This window comes from Protopterus annectens, chromosome 10.part0, assembly GCF_019279795.1.
Source record: "Protopterus annectens isolate FY-2018-M chromosome 10.part0, PAN1.0, whole genome shotgun sequence".
Taxonomy (NCBI): domain Eukaryota; kingdom Metazoa; phylum Chordata; order Ceratodontiformes; family Protopteridae; genus Protopterus; species Protopterus annectens.
The window spans coordinates 1,498,936,700-1,498,953,734 of NC_056744.1; the positions used below are offsets into that span (position 1 = coordinate 1,498,936,700).

The following is a 17,035-nucleotide window of genomic DNA, read 5'->3' on the forward strand; positions in this document are numbered from 1 at the left end:
ACTGAGCAGTACAAACCATTAAAGGAACTAAACCTTCATCAGCAGGTAAACAAAATGTTGCATAACAGATTCATATCCTTCAACCCTGGAACAAACTCTTACTACACAGTCTGCCTCAATTTCTCCCCTGATCTATCTTGTCTTGTCTTCCTTCAGGCTGCAGAGTACCTTTGCCTTACGTATTTTGGGTAGGCTTGCAATGGTCTGCAGACCAATTGCCTGGTACTTGCTTATGAACCTGTGAACAAATAATATATCAGCAATGCAAACATCCATTGTTAATTTTCTGCAAGCATTAGTGTCAGTACTTACATTATAGTTTTAACGGCACAATAAAACTTATCTCTAGCTTTGGAAACTTGGAATGTCAGACATATGATAGCTGCAATAGGACAAAAAGAAATAGCTGTAACTGTAGTTTAGTCACATCTATAAACAGTAACCAAACTGTACAACTCTCTCAGCCTGTACTACAGACCAACAGTTCTTAAAATTGCTGCTTACAACAGCCCCTAGAAATGAGTGCTTATACAAAACAGTCAGCTTCAAGGAGTACAACTGAGTATTTGAGATCAATGGGTTAAATGCAACAAATAGCACAAACAATAAAAAAACAGATCTCAACACCAGAAATAAAAAACTCAACTTATTTTAATCTAAATCCAACAAGCAGAGCTTCGTGAATAATCCCTTCTTCAGTGCATATAAAACAGTTCAAATACAGAGCTTTAAAATAAAGCAAAAACAAATGACACTGAAGTGAATGTGGCTACTGACAGTAGGAGACAGTATTGGGATCCATTAAGAAACACAAAGATTCAGACAAGTGAAATACAACAAGCTGGGGCTTAAGAAACACAACAGGTTACCAGCAGTAAAAATACAGAAGACAAAAAAATAATAAACTGGAACTGTGATTTACGTTTACGTGTTTTACATTTAAGATAATTAAAAATATAAGTTCTGAAATGTAAAGTCATTATGGCGTTCACCTCAAACTGCCAGCTTTACTGTGCATGTCAAAACACCTCTAAATGCTCAGATCTTAAAATCAAGATCTAATTTTAACTAGAACATATTGAGATATACAGAACATTATAAAATCCCCCAAAGGCAAAATAATTGCACTATAAACAAAAATATCCTCTCAAAAAGTATTTTGTCTTTTTATTTCACTACTGTGAAATTTATCATTTTATATACTTCCTTCACATTAAGACTATTGCTTGATAAATCTGATTAAAACTTTTCTTTTTTACATATTTCCAGGCTCTATGTTGAATTTACAAAACTAATCTTCATACAGCATAACCATTCTAACCTTTGTGTAAATACACTAATAGTTTTCAGTTAGAACTATAATTTTAAGTGAAAGAGCTTCAGGGGTTCTGCATTTTTGCTCCCATCATTATGGCAAGGGCTAAAGATAGGATACAATCTCTCAGTGAAGGTGTCAGTGAAAGTGTCGAGATGGGACATGTTGTCAGCATTATAAAATGACACCTGTCCTCCATCATAGTCCAGATATGTTCCAATCTTCTGGGGCATCTCCCTGAGTTCAAGATACTTTAGTGCTGTTTTCATATATACATGCCAAGTCTTCTCATTGCTAAGATGCAAAGCCCAGTATCCATTATTAGGGTCTCCACTCCTGTCGATGGACTCTTTGGCAACACCCACAAGCATGTCAGTCTTGTTCTTAACTTCTACCTCCCAGTAATGCCTACCTGATATGAATCCCTCTGATCCCAGCACATAGAGCCGTTTATTAAACCTCTCAGGGTAGGCAGGGAGCACCTGCCTTTTGTTACCATGTTTTACGCTGGTCAGGTCCTCAGATAGAATGAGACTAGGGTGTGCTGTTTTAGTGTCCAATACAAGATTAGCGAGACCTGTAAAAATAAAAATGTTTATGTCATATTCTTTATCAAAATAAAAAGAAAATATGTTAGAACCATCACAAATCTAACAGGCATAAATCTTTAATAGACAGATAGATCTGTCATATAATAATATGGGAGGAGGAAGAGCAAAGAAAGATTTATTTATTTTTTTTATCATTTGTAAAAACAAATGTTTCAGTTTAAAATATTACTAGTGTAATTATGCATGGGCTTTACTCCAGTTATAAAACAAACAAAAAATTCTGGCTGGAGCAGTTCTGTTTTTGTACTTGTGAAGTAAAACTAAATTCACTGTCAGTCTTTTCTACAGTCACTTATCACTTAGGGTTGAGACATGAATATACTGTTCTGTATGGTGCTGACCCAAAAGAAACTTGCATGATGCTTTACCTGTAAATATCCAATAATGTATGGCTGTGTTTTTGGTAATGATCATGTACTTGCAGTAATTTATCAACTTCCTACCAATTCATATGTGGGAATAAGCTGACCCAGTTTACAAACGGAACCATAGCCAACTTAAACAACTGTATTTGGACTAGATTCACTGCAGTGTAATATGCACTGCTGCATACAGTTAACATGATTTCAATATTATCAAAGTGGAATCTTAAAGTGATGTACCCTCATTACTAAGGCAGAAATGAGATAATGAGGTGATGTACCTGGGCCAAAGTTTGTTCCACTGAAACTGTTATGATATCATATGATGTCATGCTATTTACCCTGGAAATGTACAAATATAACTCCTTAGTGAAAATCACAATATTATTAAAAAGCATGAATGGTAAGCAGAATTTGTAGCTTTATAAATGCAAAATGTTCTAAAGAACTCACACTACAAATATTTGCTATTTGGAAAATAATTAAAACTTCAGGAATGATTATTATGAAGGACTACAGAAAGTTGTTAATATCTAAGTAAGTTTGCCAAAGTCTATTTTTTAGAGATATTTTTATTACCAGGATTAAGGATGGATCTCATTTCCTTCCATACTCCATATGCTAGAGGGCCTTTGTACGTTCCAAGATTCAAGCAATGTGCCACAACTCTTTGGCGGTCATCCTCTTTATGGTCATTTTTAAGACTGTGGAATAGTTCAGGGAAGGAAAATACAAATTACATACCAATGATCATGTAACAAACTTATAGATACAATTTTATTAAGAACTACTTACCAGATTATTTGTACATACCTCTCCAGGAATGACTTGATTTCCTGTATAAGAAAAAGTAAAACACAATGTGCTAAATATTTCTTTTGGCATACACTTATGCATGTTAACTAATCAAAAGAAATTATCTCTGGTAATTTTAGTGTTGTTACCATCCGTTTATAATAATTACATGCCTTCCTCTTTATGCTTTGCTTTGTTTTTTTTGTTTGTTTTTGTGTGCGTGTGTGTGTTAAAGCAAATGACATTCCCGTCATAATACAGCAGTGATGAAAATAGAGCAGGAACACCAAATTTCAAGGAAGAAGTATGACATCACACTAGGTACTGGGGATTTACCACAACACTAAATCTGTATGAAAGAGAATCATTTGCCATAGTTCTGTCAGGACTGATGATCAATGTGTCTATTTGCTCAGAAGGTAATATTTCCCAGGATGCTGCTCTTCCTTTGTCTAACAGTGCAGGGGTTCCTACCAAACCTGTCCTCGTTTGGAACAACTCCACAAGACAATAACATAAAACATAGCCAAGACTGCCAGCAGATGTTATTTCAAGAACCCGATGAATGCACAGCCCCTTTGTGCAACATTATATTTTACATGGATGATCAGGTCGTACATGGTTTTAGAAGTGGAAACATAGGTCTTAATCTGACTATTAACTGAACCATCATGCACTCCATTTGTCACATACTGTAGCTCCTCTACCATATGTTGATGCAAATACAGCATGTGTGTTAAATAATTTAATAACCCAAGAAACATTCTGGCTGAATGTATACTTTTTCTCCTGAAATGGTTCATTTTATGATTGCACATCTTGCTGATGTGCCAGAAGACTACGTGGTGAGGTGTTCTACTGCACTGCTACCACTGAAAATGCAATACCTGGCTTTAGGGACTCTATACAAGCTGTCCACTCTTTAGATGACCTAAAGATTCTTTCTGCCCTTGGGCTACTGATATTAACTAGAGCTGTATACAGTCAATATTTGCTGCATCATGTAAAATATTTGTAACAGCAGAGACCACACATGTGGCTTTCCTCGTCAGTCAATATGCCTGTTGCAGGTATCACAAACCATTTCATTTAACCAGGTACCCTTCTTCTAAATAAGCTGTAATCACACTCTCTGGGCATGTGGGGAAGCAATGAACTCCCTTGTTCCAGACCCTCAATTATTTATTAATTGTTTATTTATTTGACATTTGTTGACCAAGTAAGTCTGACTGAGTTATTGCCCCTTTTCAGTGGAGGCCCGGGGAGAAAAGTTCCTCAAATAATAATACAAAAACAGAGTATATAAAACAGTACAATAACTGAAGTAGAACAATTTTTCAATTTAAAACTCACAGTCTTTAGTTACACGTTCTTAAGAATTTTAAATGTATGCTCAAGAGGTTCAAGTTGGATAAACAAAAGCAGTTGACTTGGCTATTTGCAGAGCAGTTACAGTTGTAGAGAAAGTCATGTTAGCAGTAATCATGTGGAGAACTGTTAATGCCTTAAGAGGAAGAGAAATTATTTTGAGTGCGTATTATACACTAAGGCAAAGTAAAAGTGTATAGTTATTACGTGCAGGGGGAAATACAATAGCACAAAGGTAGACTTGCCAGAGGGGCAAGGGTTAGAGAGGTGAAGATGATAGGGAGAAAGCTTGTGGAGAACAGTTTGCGAATGCATATGAGTTAGTCGGGAGGTTATGTAGAGAGGTCAGATAGGATCATAAGAGCAGGTGAAGAGGAGAGTCAGGAGAGATCATGGCTGGTGTTTACAGAGCAGTTTTGTATTGTTGTGAGTAATTTATATTTTTAATGTCAAGGAGAAGTTTGTTCCAGGAGAGGGAGGGGAGTAACTGTACAGGCTTTTTCCTACTGTGCTTTTTGGCTTGTAGATTTGTAACAAATTTAGGTCAGAGCTTCTAATGGTTCTGGGAGAAGTGCAGGGGGATGCAAGAGTGGAGATATCTGGACAGAAAGAGGATTTATATAAGATGGAATGTATGACCTGCATCTGTGAGAGAAGTAGTTGGTGGGAAAATTCTAACCAGTTTAAGGAGTTATGGGAGAGGCAGTGATGTGATTTATAAGTTTTGTTTGCAGAAAATGTAGCAATTGTATTGTAAGTGGTTTCTAATTTTATTAGGAGAGAGGTCTGGAGGTTGGAGAAAATTTGAGACCCATAGAGAAGACTTGGGAGGAGGTAGGCACGTGAGACAGAGATCCTAGCCTTTTTAGATAAGAATTTTTTGTTCCTGTAAAGCAATCCAAGTTTTTGGTGGGTTTTCTTGATGCAATAGTGCACATGATGGTTGAATTTGAGCTTGTCATCTATGACTATGCCAAGGGGGTTTGTATGCATTTCGGATGTGATGGAGGTATTGTTAAGGGATGAGATACGGAAAATAGGTTTAAGGCAACTGAAGGATTTTGGAAGAAAAAGTAAAAAGAGTAACTGGTTGTTTGAGAGCCAGTTTTCAACAGATGTGTAAGATTTTTGTGTTGGTGTGTTCAATTCTGAGAGGTTGTCAGCTATGGTGATGATTATGGAGTCATCAGCATATTGTATGAGGGTCGATTGTGGACAAGATATATGTAGAAGACTGGTAAAAATATTGAAAAGTAGTGGACCTAGCATAGATCCTTGAGGGACTCGCATCTTGATGGGGAGAGCAAGTGATAGAGAGGAAGGCCATATTACAGATTGGTGTCTGTCAGCAAGGTAACTGGAAAACCAAGAATTAGTGGAGCTAGAGAGTTTTAGGTCAGCTAATCTGGCCAGCAGTAGGGAGTGGGAGATGCTTTAGAGAGGTCTAGAAATATAGAGGATACCAGTTTGATGTGGTCTATAGCAAGTGATGTAATATTGGTGAAGGAGATGAGAGCTGTAGAGGTACTGTGTTTTTGGGAATCTAAACTGTGTGGAGGTTAATAGTTTGTGTAGTATAAGGTAGTCCATAATTTGTTTATGCACACATTTCTCTAATAATTCGGAAAGAGGGGCTAGAACTGCCATTGACCTGTAGTTAGAAAGTTCCATGGAGTTACCTCCTTTGTGGATGGGTATAGTATAGAATTTTTTCCAAACAGATGGTACTTTAGATTCAGCTACAGAATGATTGTTAAGAAGAGAGATGGGAAAGGCTAGTAAATTAGCAAATGACGAGAAAGACTGGAGGTAGGTAGGTTGTCAACAGAAGAGGAGCAGGGTTTCAGTTTGTGTAGTATGTATTTAATATAACTAGTAGGTACTGGTCTGACAGAGAATGTTTTTGGGTTGAGCGGAGGTAGGGTTGTCAAGAGGATTGACAGAGCTAGGATCAGAGTTAGAAGTTTTCATTAGTTTGCCAATAGTTTCAATAAAGTAGGTGTTTAATATGGAAGCTGTTTCTTGACATGTATTGTATGGGCAGGGAGTTGGAGTAGAAGGTGTCCCTAGATGTACAATTTGGTTGATGGAGCTCCAGAATTCTTTTAGGTTGGTTATGTGGGAGGTTTGAAGATGGTTGTAAAAGTTTTCTTTGTCTTCAATGACTTGTTTTTTTGGTAAGGTTGAAGCTTGTACAGGGGATTTTGTTTTGGACCAGGTTTTCCATGCTAAGTCCCTATTATGCATGAGAGAAGGTGTAGTTTGTGTTAGCCAGGGGGAACTAAGAGATTTAAGCCTTACAGTTCTTAGAGGGGCAAGGAAGTTTAGTATGGATAGCAATACAAAGTTGAATTTTTGTAGCCTCATCTAGAGGTAGATGACTTAGGAAGGACCAGTTAATTGCAGAGACAGAGTAGTTGAAGGTATCAAGATTGAAGTTGGAGAGTTTGTGGCATTCTATGTATTTTTGTGGTCAGGTGTGGTGAGGGGAGAATCCTGGGACTTTAATTTTTGAGTGGTCACTTAGTGAGTCAGTTAGGGATTCAAGGTAGTGATATTTATGTGGATTTGATATTAGAATCCAGTCTATGAGTGAAATGGATTTGTTTTGTTTGTTGGTATGAGTAGGAGTGGAGATAAGTTGAGAAAAAACATGTAGGTTAATACTTGAGCTAGGATGGTCAGTGGATAGTGATGTCCAGTTTATACTGACATCACCAAACAGAACAGTTTCATTGTGTATATTTTTAGTGAGCCAATATAGCATATGTACAAGTAGAGCAATGTTGTCACCAGGAGGGGGTATGTAAATTGCAACAACAGTTAGTTTATTGTGAGAGTTGATTTTGCAGTTGTCAATTAGAAGTTCACCAGGAGAAAAAGTAGGGGGCGAGTGGTGTGGTTTCAGCCATGTTTCAGTGAATGTGATTATATCAGGGGTGTGCCAGGCCATTCAAGTATGAAATTCACTAACTTTAAGAATGCTTTGGGCATTCATAGAGTATAATGGTAAATGTTTATTGGACAGTTTAGGATGAAGTGTGGTTTGATGAGTGCCTGCATTATTAACAACAGGGAGGGAGATTGGGTCTGGATTAGGGTGAATGTCTCCAGATAGGAGCAGAATGTTAGACAAATGAGTAGGGATGGGGAGTGATTGGAGATAGGAGTGATGTTTTGGCTTGGGTTTAGGAATGATAGTAGTAGATAGGGGATTTTGATTTTGGGAAGGATGGAATTAGTGGTTGGGAGGATATAGGGAGCAATTTTAACTGTATGTAATTGTTGGGAGATTGGAGTAATAAGGACTGAAGTTGGAGCAGGATGTAGTGGTGTTAACTGAGTGTTGTATGAGGAGAGGTGGTATAGGACAAGTAGGACAGGTGAAAACAGGAGAGGTAGAATCATGGTGAAATAAAGCCTGTTTAGATGTAGGGCTAAGTACAAAGTGTTGTGGAGAGTTAAGGGGTGAGACGTCATGTATCTTGAAAACGGTTAAAAAGGGTTTTTGGGTCTAAAAATAAGGAATGGGTATGGAATGAGAACCAAAGGGGAGGAGGGTTGTAATATGCTACAGATTACTTAAGGAAGAGTATTATTTGAAGATGAAAATAAGGAGGGGGTGGAGGTAGATGTAATTGGTCTAGAGTGACAGAGTGTTTTGAGGGACGGGTTAATGAATGGTTAGCCATAAGTGTAATGAAGTCAGGGGGTGGGTGAGAATGGAGATAAAGCAGGGGAGTGGAGTGAGCCTGAGCACAGCAAGGGTGAATGGAGCAGGAGCAGGATACGCCATGATACAGACCATGCATCGAGAGAGAAAAACAATCAGCTAATGCAGTTTGTATATTCAAACAATTTACAAGAATAGAAGCCCAAATCTTGCTGGTGGCTGAATGTTTAGACCAAGAAGTATTTTTTTTTCTTTGGAAGTTGTGTACTTATAAAGTGACTTATAAAATATTAGTTAATAGATACAGAGGGGGGGAATGAATCAAGTAGTGTGCATGCCTCTATTTTATTACAAAGAAAGTTAACTTGACGGGGAATTAACTCTGGACAGATAACCTACACTTCTGTCAGCTCCTCCTTATTTTACAAGTTTGATAAAATGTGCAGAGTTCAGTAATGGAGCAGTTCTGTGATTCTGGGGAATAAAGTCCTGGCAGTAACTTCATGGAGGGTGGAAGGCATGGTGCAGAGCTAAAGGGACTGTGAATAAAAAGCACAGAGATATGTTTGAGTAAGGAGGAGGAAAATAAATGGAAGAGGAGAGAAGAGACAGAGATCTTAGTCCAAGGAAAGTGAAAGGCTAAGAGGGACAGAAAAAACTGTAAAGAGAGCAATACCAGATACTCTATATGAATTATCAGTATTTAGACACATTGGTTATATGATTACTAGCTAAGGCTAGCACATATCAGCTATTTCCTATACTTATAAACAGTTATCAGATACAGTTTAGCATTGCAACAGGTAAAGTATTACGTAAGTAGAGTACAAGTTGTAAACAATCTACAGCTACATGAAATGCCTTCTCTACATATACTACAGTGTATGGCTTCAGTAGTTCTAAATTCACTTAATTGCTCATCTATAAATCAAGCATTCCCAGTTAAGTAACAAGGCATCTTAAGTACAATTTACTGCATTGAAAACCTTTTCATTATTATGTCAGAAGTCTCCAAAAGGTATAGAAAGAAAGCTAAAAAAATTGGAAAATGGGTTCCAGTAGGATGAAACCACTGGCATTAAAAAATCACATTATTTGATGCTAATGCCAGCAATAGTAACTATAGATAACAGGCTGGTCTACAAGGTTAGAGTAAAATATTCCACTCTAGTTTGTTTATAAGTCTTTCATTAACAGTTCAACTAGTTGCTTAACTTATTGGCATTATTGTTGAGCATTACTACATTATCTTTCGCAAAAGAATAAAATTCAACAGAAGTAAGTAAACAACTTGCAGGGTGAGGTAAACACACTACCAGTAGGATTGCCACCTTTTAAGTGGGCCAAAGTGGGACATTGGGGGTGTGGCCAATATGACACTGGCCACACCCCCTGTCATGACATCACCACAGCAGTTAACAGTACCACTAAACATGCTCCCATCCTTCAAAAACAGGGACATATTTTAAATATTAATCTTATAAATGTAGAAAGTTTCTTGAGTAACAAGGTTTGTGTTAACATACATTTTCTGAAGGATTTGAAGTATGAAACTCAAATGTATATTATTTAGTGGTTTCAGTCCTCAGATCATCCCAATGGCTTGCCAGAAAAACCCACATTTTATGATGAATAGACCAAAAAATATGAGGCAAAAAAAAAATCTGGACATTCTGTGAAAATCTGTAGAGTTCAGAGGTATCTGCCGCACCTTAATTGCATTGATGATGTCATTAACTGCAATGCCGATAGCATCACCATCGCTACTTCACAGATCACAACATGCGCTATAGAAAAATTCTGTAGAGCGACTAAAATATTTAGAATTGGCTTTACAGCAACAAACTCAAAACCAATACTTCCAAAGTTACTGCAATGTTAATTGTTGGCACCATACGTGGTGTGGGGCAAAGGACACAAGCTGTTAGGGGATCAACTGGCAGTGAATTTGAGTAGCTGAGTGCAGGTGCAGTACAGGCAGTTATGTAAGCAGCAGTAGATGGTATCTCACAGTGTGCAGCTGCTTAAATGTTTTTAGTGTGTGTGTGTGTGTGTGTGTGTGTGTGTGTGTGTGTGTGTGTGTGTGTGTGTGTGTGTGTGTGTGTGTGTTAGTAATTGTAGCAAAGAGCTCCACAGCATCGCAAGAACATTTTTTGTTAGTTTGCTTGTTAGTTTGAGAGTGGGGAATTTGGATTCAACCAGGAAGAGCCCTATAAAAATTATCTTTGAGGGGCTCTTCCTGGCTGAATCCATGCCCCCTTCACAAGTTGCAGCAAATTGCTGCATGATTTACAACACCCAGACCTAGCAGGGAACAGCTTTGCCTACAGCTTCTGGTTTGTCACCGTTGGTGATGTAACCACATTTTCATGGAAAAACTGGGAGTGTTTGCAGTTTTTCCATGGCAATTCAGCATTATTGAAAAGCGGGACTTTTAAAGTCCCACTGTTTTACAGAGTGGGCAATGGGGTGAGGTAGCTCAAACCGTGAGTGTCCCACTGATAATGGGACAGGTAGCAACCATAACTACCAGATATGCCATGAACAGTTGCTGTGCTGTGTGGTTCTTTTTTTGAAAATGGTGCCGTTGAGAAGAAAGAAATATGAAGCTTCCATTTGGATGTTAGTGGGGGAGGGGGGCAGAGTAAGAGTGACAGGTTTTCAATGTTTGACATTCATTAGAAAGATTACTAGCTATTCCTATAGCCATGATGCAGACCATGCACCAAGAGCAAAAAACAATCAGATAATGCATTTTGTCCAGGTCAGTACATTAAAGCCAATACAGTTTAAGGCAGATATTCAAACAATTTACAAGAAAAGAATTCCAAGTCTTACTGGTGGCTGCTTGTTTAGAACAAGGAGTTGTTTTTTCTTTGGAAGATGTATACTTATAAAGTGGCTTCTAAAATATTAGTTAATGGATAAGGGGGGAGTGGGTCCATTAGTTTGCATGCCTCTATTTCACTATAAAGAAAGTTAACATAATGAGGAATTAACTTTGGAGAGATGAACCACACTTCTGACAGTTCCTCTTTATTTCATATGTTTGAAAATTTTGCAGAGTTCTGGTAGCAGAGGAAACCTGATGCTCTGGGGAATACAGTCTTGGCAGTAACCTCAGGATGGGTGAAAGGCACAGTGCATTGCTAAAGGGAAGGGCAAAGTGAGCACACTACCAGGGAGATCAAAAAGTTCACTAAACTTGAGCTATTTGGTTTCATCGTAGTTTCATTGACGAAGGTTGGATTATTCAGTTGTTGACTGCCATGGATAGTACCCCAGACGATCCGCAGGCTTTTTGTACAGGGAAGAAATATCTAAAATTCGTGCAGAGGTGTCTACGCTTAAAGATGAGGTTTCCCGTTTGGTTGGTCTAGTTGAGCGGATGCTCAATTCTCCCAAGGTGGTCACATCCAATGATAACAGGACTAGTCCTAATGTGGATACTACGTTCAGCAATCCCAGGGATACTAAATCTCAAATTGATATCCCAAACGAGCAAAAAAGTAAGCAAGATGATCAGGACCTATCAGTTCAAGAATTAGGTGGAGGTGGTCCCAAAGGAGATGGTAACATTCGTAATACTGACAACGAGGAACACTTCACCTTTGACTTTAGTTTGTTCCACGTTCGTGAAGAGGCCGAGCGACTTGGTACTCGACCCAAATGTAAGATGGCTACAAAGAATTATTCTGGTATAACCCGCACCCATAATGACAAAACCAAAGGTACAGATTCTTTTTTTCAAGACCGTATGGGTGACGTGAATTAGTCCTGGAATACATCACCACAGGAGACCTGGTAATATGCCTCCGAAGGGTCCATCAGGGGTGAGGACCGACACTCCACATGACTGTTTGGACACGTTTTTGGCCGGTGACTTTGAATTTAACAATTTTGAACAAAGGCAGGATAGATGTCGAGAAAGAGGGCAAAGTAGCGGTTTTGACGGCAATATTAAAGATCTTATTTTTGGTATGGGCAAAAAGCTTTTTCATATCAAAAATACTAAAATAGACAATGCATATTTATTAAAATGATTAGATTTGAAAATTGTGCCCAAAGGACTTCGGTTTTTCAAACTGCCCGTGGGGGTTGAATACAATGACAACATTAAGAAAGAATTTAATAGAATGTTTGATGGGTTTGGATTTGAATACATGAAGTTATTAGTTAAGTTAAATGATGAAAAATTGTCCTCGTTGGTAGATGAGGTTGAGAAATTGAATAACAAAACTGTTAATGACATATCCTTTTCCCAATGGAGTGAATTGTACAATCAACAATACTCTATGGCCGAAACAAAAGCAAGGAATGTTTTTTCTAGGAAAAGCAGGAAAATTATTCGGGATGTCGACATTTATAATAATAATAGAGTGTACATATGGCTGCAGGATAAGGGGGCACCTGGTTGGGAAAGGGAAAATACTTTTGGGGATAGCATGATTGATAAGGAAATGAATTTTCAAGGGGGGAGGTTTTTTCCTGCACCGAAGAGGCAATACACACCATGGAACAACCAACACAAAAAATGGTGAAAACAAAAATTTGGACCTGTTAGGTGGAATTTCTTTTGGAAATTCACTTCTGGATGAGTCCAACGTGTCCAATGATTATTTTTTAGGATAGTCTAACCCCAATATAGAGTGTGACCAAGTTGTTTTTTCCTATAGAGGGTTTAATGTGTTTAACTATACAGATATGCGAACTTCACAGGAAATTTTTCAGTTATTCATGAAGGGAATCAAATTTATCCCTACAGTAAAGTTTGACCTAGTGGACGTGATTAAGGAGTTTAAGTTATACTGTAGGTGACTAAATTTAGCTTTGCAATTTAAACATCATGTAAAAAATCTAGAATTTGGTGAGGGGGAATTGAGAAATAAATTTGGGAAAAGAAGTACCTTTATTCCTGTCTCACATCCTCACGTGGATAATTTTGAAAAAAAATGGTTTGCCAGGAGCTATATGGGCTCAACAAAAATAGAAAAAACAGAAAGAGGATTCCAGTAGACTATGATGACAATCTAACAAATGAAGAACGTGGATGTTTGGATTTTTTCATAACCAACACAAAGATATTAGGGTCATGAAGCCAGACCGGGGGGGGTAGTATTATTTAAAACTATGGACTATATTAATGAAATGAAGGGAATTACGAAGTGATATCCCTAAATGAAATTAATATAGGTCATAAAAGAATAGACCTAGCTACAGAAGAATATTTTATTGATGATAGGATCAATAGTGAAGTATATAATTTTTTAAGGGTCAAATTCCCTAAACTAGCAACAGTTTTTGGTATACCCAAAGTCCATAAAAACCTTTACCACCCCCCATTTAGACCGATTGTCTCAGGTAGTCATTCCAAAATTTACCCTATTGGTGTGGTCATAGACCGGTGGGTCAACCCGGTCTATAGTACGATTCCACACCTTATTAAGGACTCTTGGACTTTTTTAGGTCAACTTACATCAGAATTGTGGAGAAAGGAATTGGTATTTGTCACCATTGATGTTGTTGACCTTTTTTCTTGCATTCTGAGAGACATTGGGTTGGAATTTTTTAGTAATGGTCTCAGGAAATATTCTGATTTTGAATGGGACCGTATTTGTCTCATCTCCGATATGATGGGCCTTGTTCTGGATAATAATTTTATTCAATTTGAAGGAGAATACTATAGACAAAAGAAAGGGGTGGCGATGGGAGCATCTTGTGCTCCCATTTTCGCCAACCTAGTTATGTTAGAGTGGGAGACTGAGTTTTTGTTCAATAGTGAATTTTTTTCCAACATTGTATATTACAGTAGGTACCTTGATGATTTGTTTATATTGTAGAAGGGCCCTATTAATGAAATTAATAATTTCATTAATTATATTAATCAGACTACAGAATTTTTAAGATTTACTTATACTATTAATACCAGTGGTATTTCTTATTTGGATCTTTTTATTGGTCATTCAGAAAAGGGATTTATTTCCCAGATTCATAGAAAGGAGACTTTTTCCAATGATTATTTGCAATTTAATAGTTATCACCCAAAACATATTTTCAAAAATTTATTTAAGGGCCAATGTATAAGGGCTGCCAGGATGTCCTCGACTTATGAAATTATGTTTAAAGAACTTGACTTTATCAAGTCTATGTTTCTTGAAAGAGGGTATCCCGATTCACTTTTGGAGGACACTGTTTGCTATGTTAAGGGAGAATGGGGTAATAAATATCCCCCATTATTGGGAACTGGTCCTATTGTTAAGGTGAGTGACAGTGACAAAAATGGAATTAATCAACGTGTATGTGTCTTGACTTATTCACCTTATGTTAAATACATCAAAAATATAATTTATGGTCATTGGAATATAATTAATGTTGATGAGGATTTAGTTGGGACATTGGGAAAGAAACCGAGCTTTGTCTATAACACTGGGGCGAACATTAAGGGTTTATTGGAGATGAGAACAAAAAGTAAACCGAAATTTGGAGGCACAAAGAAATGTGGGCGTTGTAAACAATGTCCTAACATTTGTGAGGAAATAAGTGTGAGATTAGGGGACCTGAATGAAACTTATATTAAATGCAGAGCAGGAAATTGTAATACCAAATTTGTAGTTTATATTGCTAAGTGTGTGGCCTGCTCTGCATATTATTTTGGGAAAACAGAGAGGTACCTGAAAACACGTACATATGAACATTGTTACAAGATAAAGGTCAAAGACACAAAAAATGCCCTTTATAGACACATCTCTTCTTATGGGGAAACACATTGGTTTCAATTTTCCATTATAGATACACGGCAGGATTCACGATGGCTTGCACGGAGTCTAAGAGTAGTGTAAGACTCCATGCAGCCATCATGTCCGACGAGCAATCCACGAACAGCCTGTAGGGGCATGTAAGAGAGCTTCTAAAATGGCTCTTACATGGACAGGGCTTGGATATGCAAATTACCTCACTTGCAGCCGAAGCACAAACCTGTCCATGTAAGAGCCGTTTTATCTGCAGAAATGTACTCAGTTGACAACTGAGTACCGTTCTGCAAATAGCACAATGGAGCCTTGTCAGCTGCAAAGAAAGGTTGCATATGTTCCAGGAAGCATGCCAATGGACAAATATGTGGCCACTGGCAACGTACCTCCATGCAAAATTAAAATAAAAATGTTTTTTTTTTCGGCGATCGCCAATGTTTAAATGTAGCGCAGCGCCACACAAACGGTCTGCGCTGTAAAAAAAACAGAAAAATAAAAATGTAAAACCCACAAACATGGGTTTTATGCAAACCATGAATTTACAATGTAAGGGAATAGCAGGCTGAAAACAACATGGCCACCGACTAGGGGTTGCTAAGGGGGGAAGCTCAGTGTAAGACATGTAACTAAGCATTAGTAGGCAATCCTATGTAAATGAGTGTTAGGATAGTGAATTGCACTGTTACATAGCGAATGAGCACAATCCCTGGAGTGTAGGAGTAGGATAAGGGGGAGTAACAGAGTAAGAGACATCACAGGGGGGTATGTATGAAAGAAATGCAGCTCAATGGAGCAGAGTGGCATGTGAAAGCTGTCAGTCACACATCATGGAAAGAGGTGTGTCAAGAAGTAGACATGGGAAAACCAAGAAATGGAAGGTGTACACTGTGGATAACACCAAAGTTTCTTGCTGGACGTGCATGCGCGTGTGTGCACACTCGGAGGCCCGAGTAAGATAGGGTGCGCGCATGTAAGTGCGAGTGCGCGCGTTTAAGCTGGAGTAAGCATGTAGAAGCTTGTTTAAAGACCTGTATGCTCGTTTACGCTGGTGTACGCGTGTTTTAACCCGAATAAGCAAGTTTTAGTCCGTCTAAGTATGTGTGCGCACGTGTTGGCTGCTGTGAGCGTGTTTGCACATCACCCCCGAGGAAACAGAAAGGAAAAAGGAAGCCAAAGAAATTGCAGGAAGCTACCAGGGAATACTAGCAGAGGTAACAGGTGAAAACAATCAGAAGCAGGCAATTACAAAGGCAGAACAGTAGCCCAGCCCAGCACTTAAAACTCTGCAAACAACAGTGCAGTATGTTTCTCTCAAGAGACACTGCAACACTGGAGTAAGCTATTAGAAGTGAAAACTGAAAAAGCTTCACTCAGACAAAAAATGCTAGCGGCTGCCATAGCTGTTATAAGGCGACATATGCAACATGCTGAGGGTGGTGACAATGCAGATGCTGCCAGACACCCCACAGTGAGGAGACGGAGAAGAGTGTACAGGCCCAGGGTCACCTACCAGGGGTTACATGAGCTGGAGATAGTGGAGCACTATAGAGTGGACAGAGACCTCCTACAGCAAATTGTTGAGCTGTGCAGGCCACACCTCACACACAGAACCAACAGAGGGGAATCCATCCCAGTGGAAACCAAGGTATGAGTTGGCCTAAGAATACTAGCAACAGGTACCTTCCAGAGACCAACTGGTGATATGATGGGGATATCACAGGCATCAGCATCCAGGGTACTGTACCAGTTCCTGGATGCCATGTCAACACATGTCGGTGATCATGTATATTTCCCCAATTCCTGTGAGGTATTGGCCAGCAATATGCGTCTCTTCCAGCAAATAGCAGAATACCCTGAGGTAGTGGGTGCAATAGACTGCACGCATATACGCATCAAAGCACCAGCCGGTGAGCGGGGTAGGGCCTACATTAACCGCAAGGGCTTCCCCTCCATCAACTGCCAGATCGTGTGTGATGCCCAGGGCATAATAATGAATGTGTGTGCTGGCTGCCCTGGAAGCTACCATGATTCCCATATCTGGCATCTGACGCAGCTGAACCAGACATTTGCCAATGGGGACATCCCACATGGTCACCTACTGGGGGATGCTGGCTATGCACTGGAGCCATGGCTGATGATACACATCAGAAACGCAAACACAC

The 17,035-nt window shown here is 38.7% G+C and overlaps 1 protein-coding gene across 2 annotated transcripts in view; it reads right to left on the reverse strand.

Annotated features, from left to right (window-relative positions):
• Positions 1-633: 633 nt before the first annotated feature.
• LOC122813685 (zinc-binding protein A33-like) overlaps positions 634-17,035 on the reverse strand; it is a 164,707-nt gene continuing 148,305 nt past the window's right edge. Inside the window, exons 4-6 of one of the 2 annotated variants that reach the window (XM_044086135.1) lie at positions 3,102-3,124; positions 2,868-2,992; positions 634-1,892 (exon numbers count right to left, since the gene is read on the reverse strand). In XM_044086135.1, the coding sequence (XP_043942070.1) occupies positions 1,357-1,892; positions 2,868-2,992; positions 3,102-3,124 (684 nt within the window). In that variant the 3' untranslated portion in view covers positions 634-1,356. Of the gene's footprint in view, positions 1,893-2,867; positions 2,993-3,083; positions 3,125-17,035 lie in introns of both variants that reach the window. The other variant, XM_044086134.1, reaches the window with a different exon arrangement.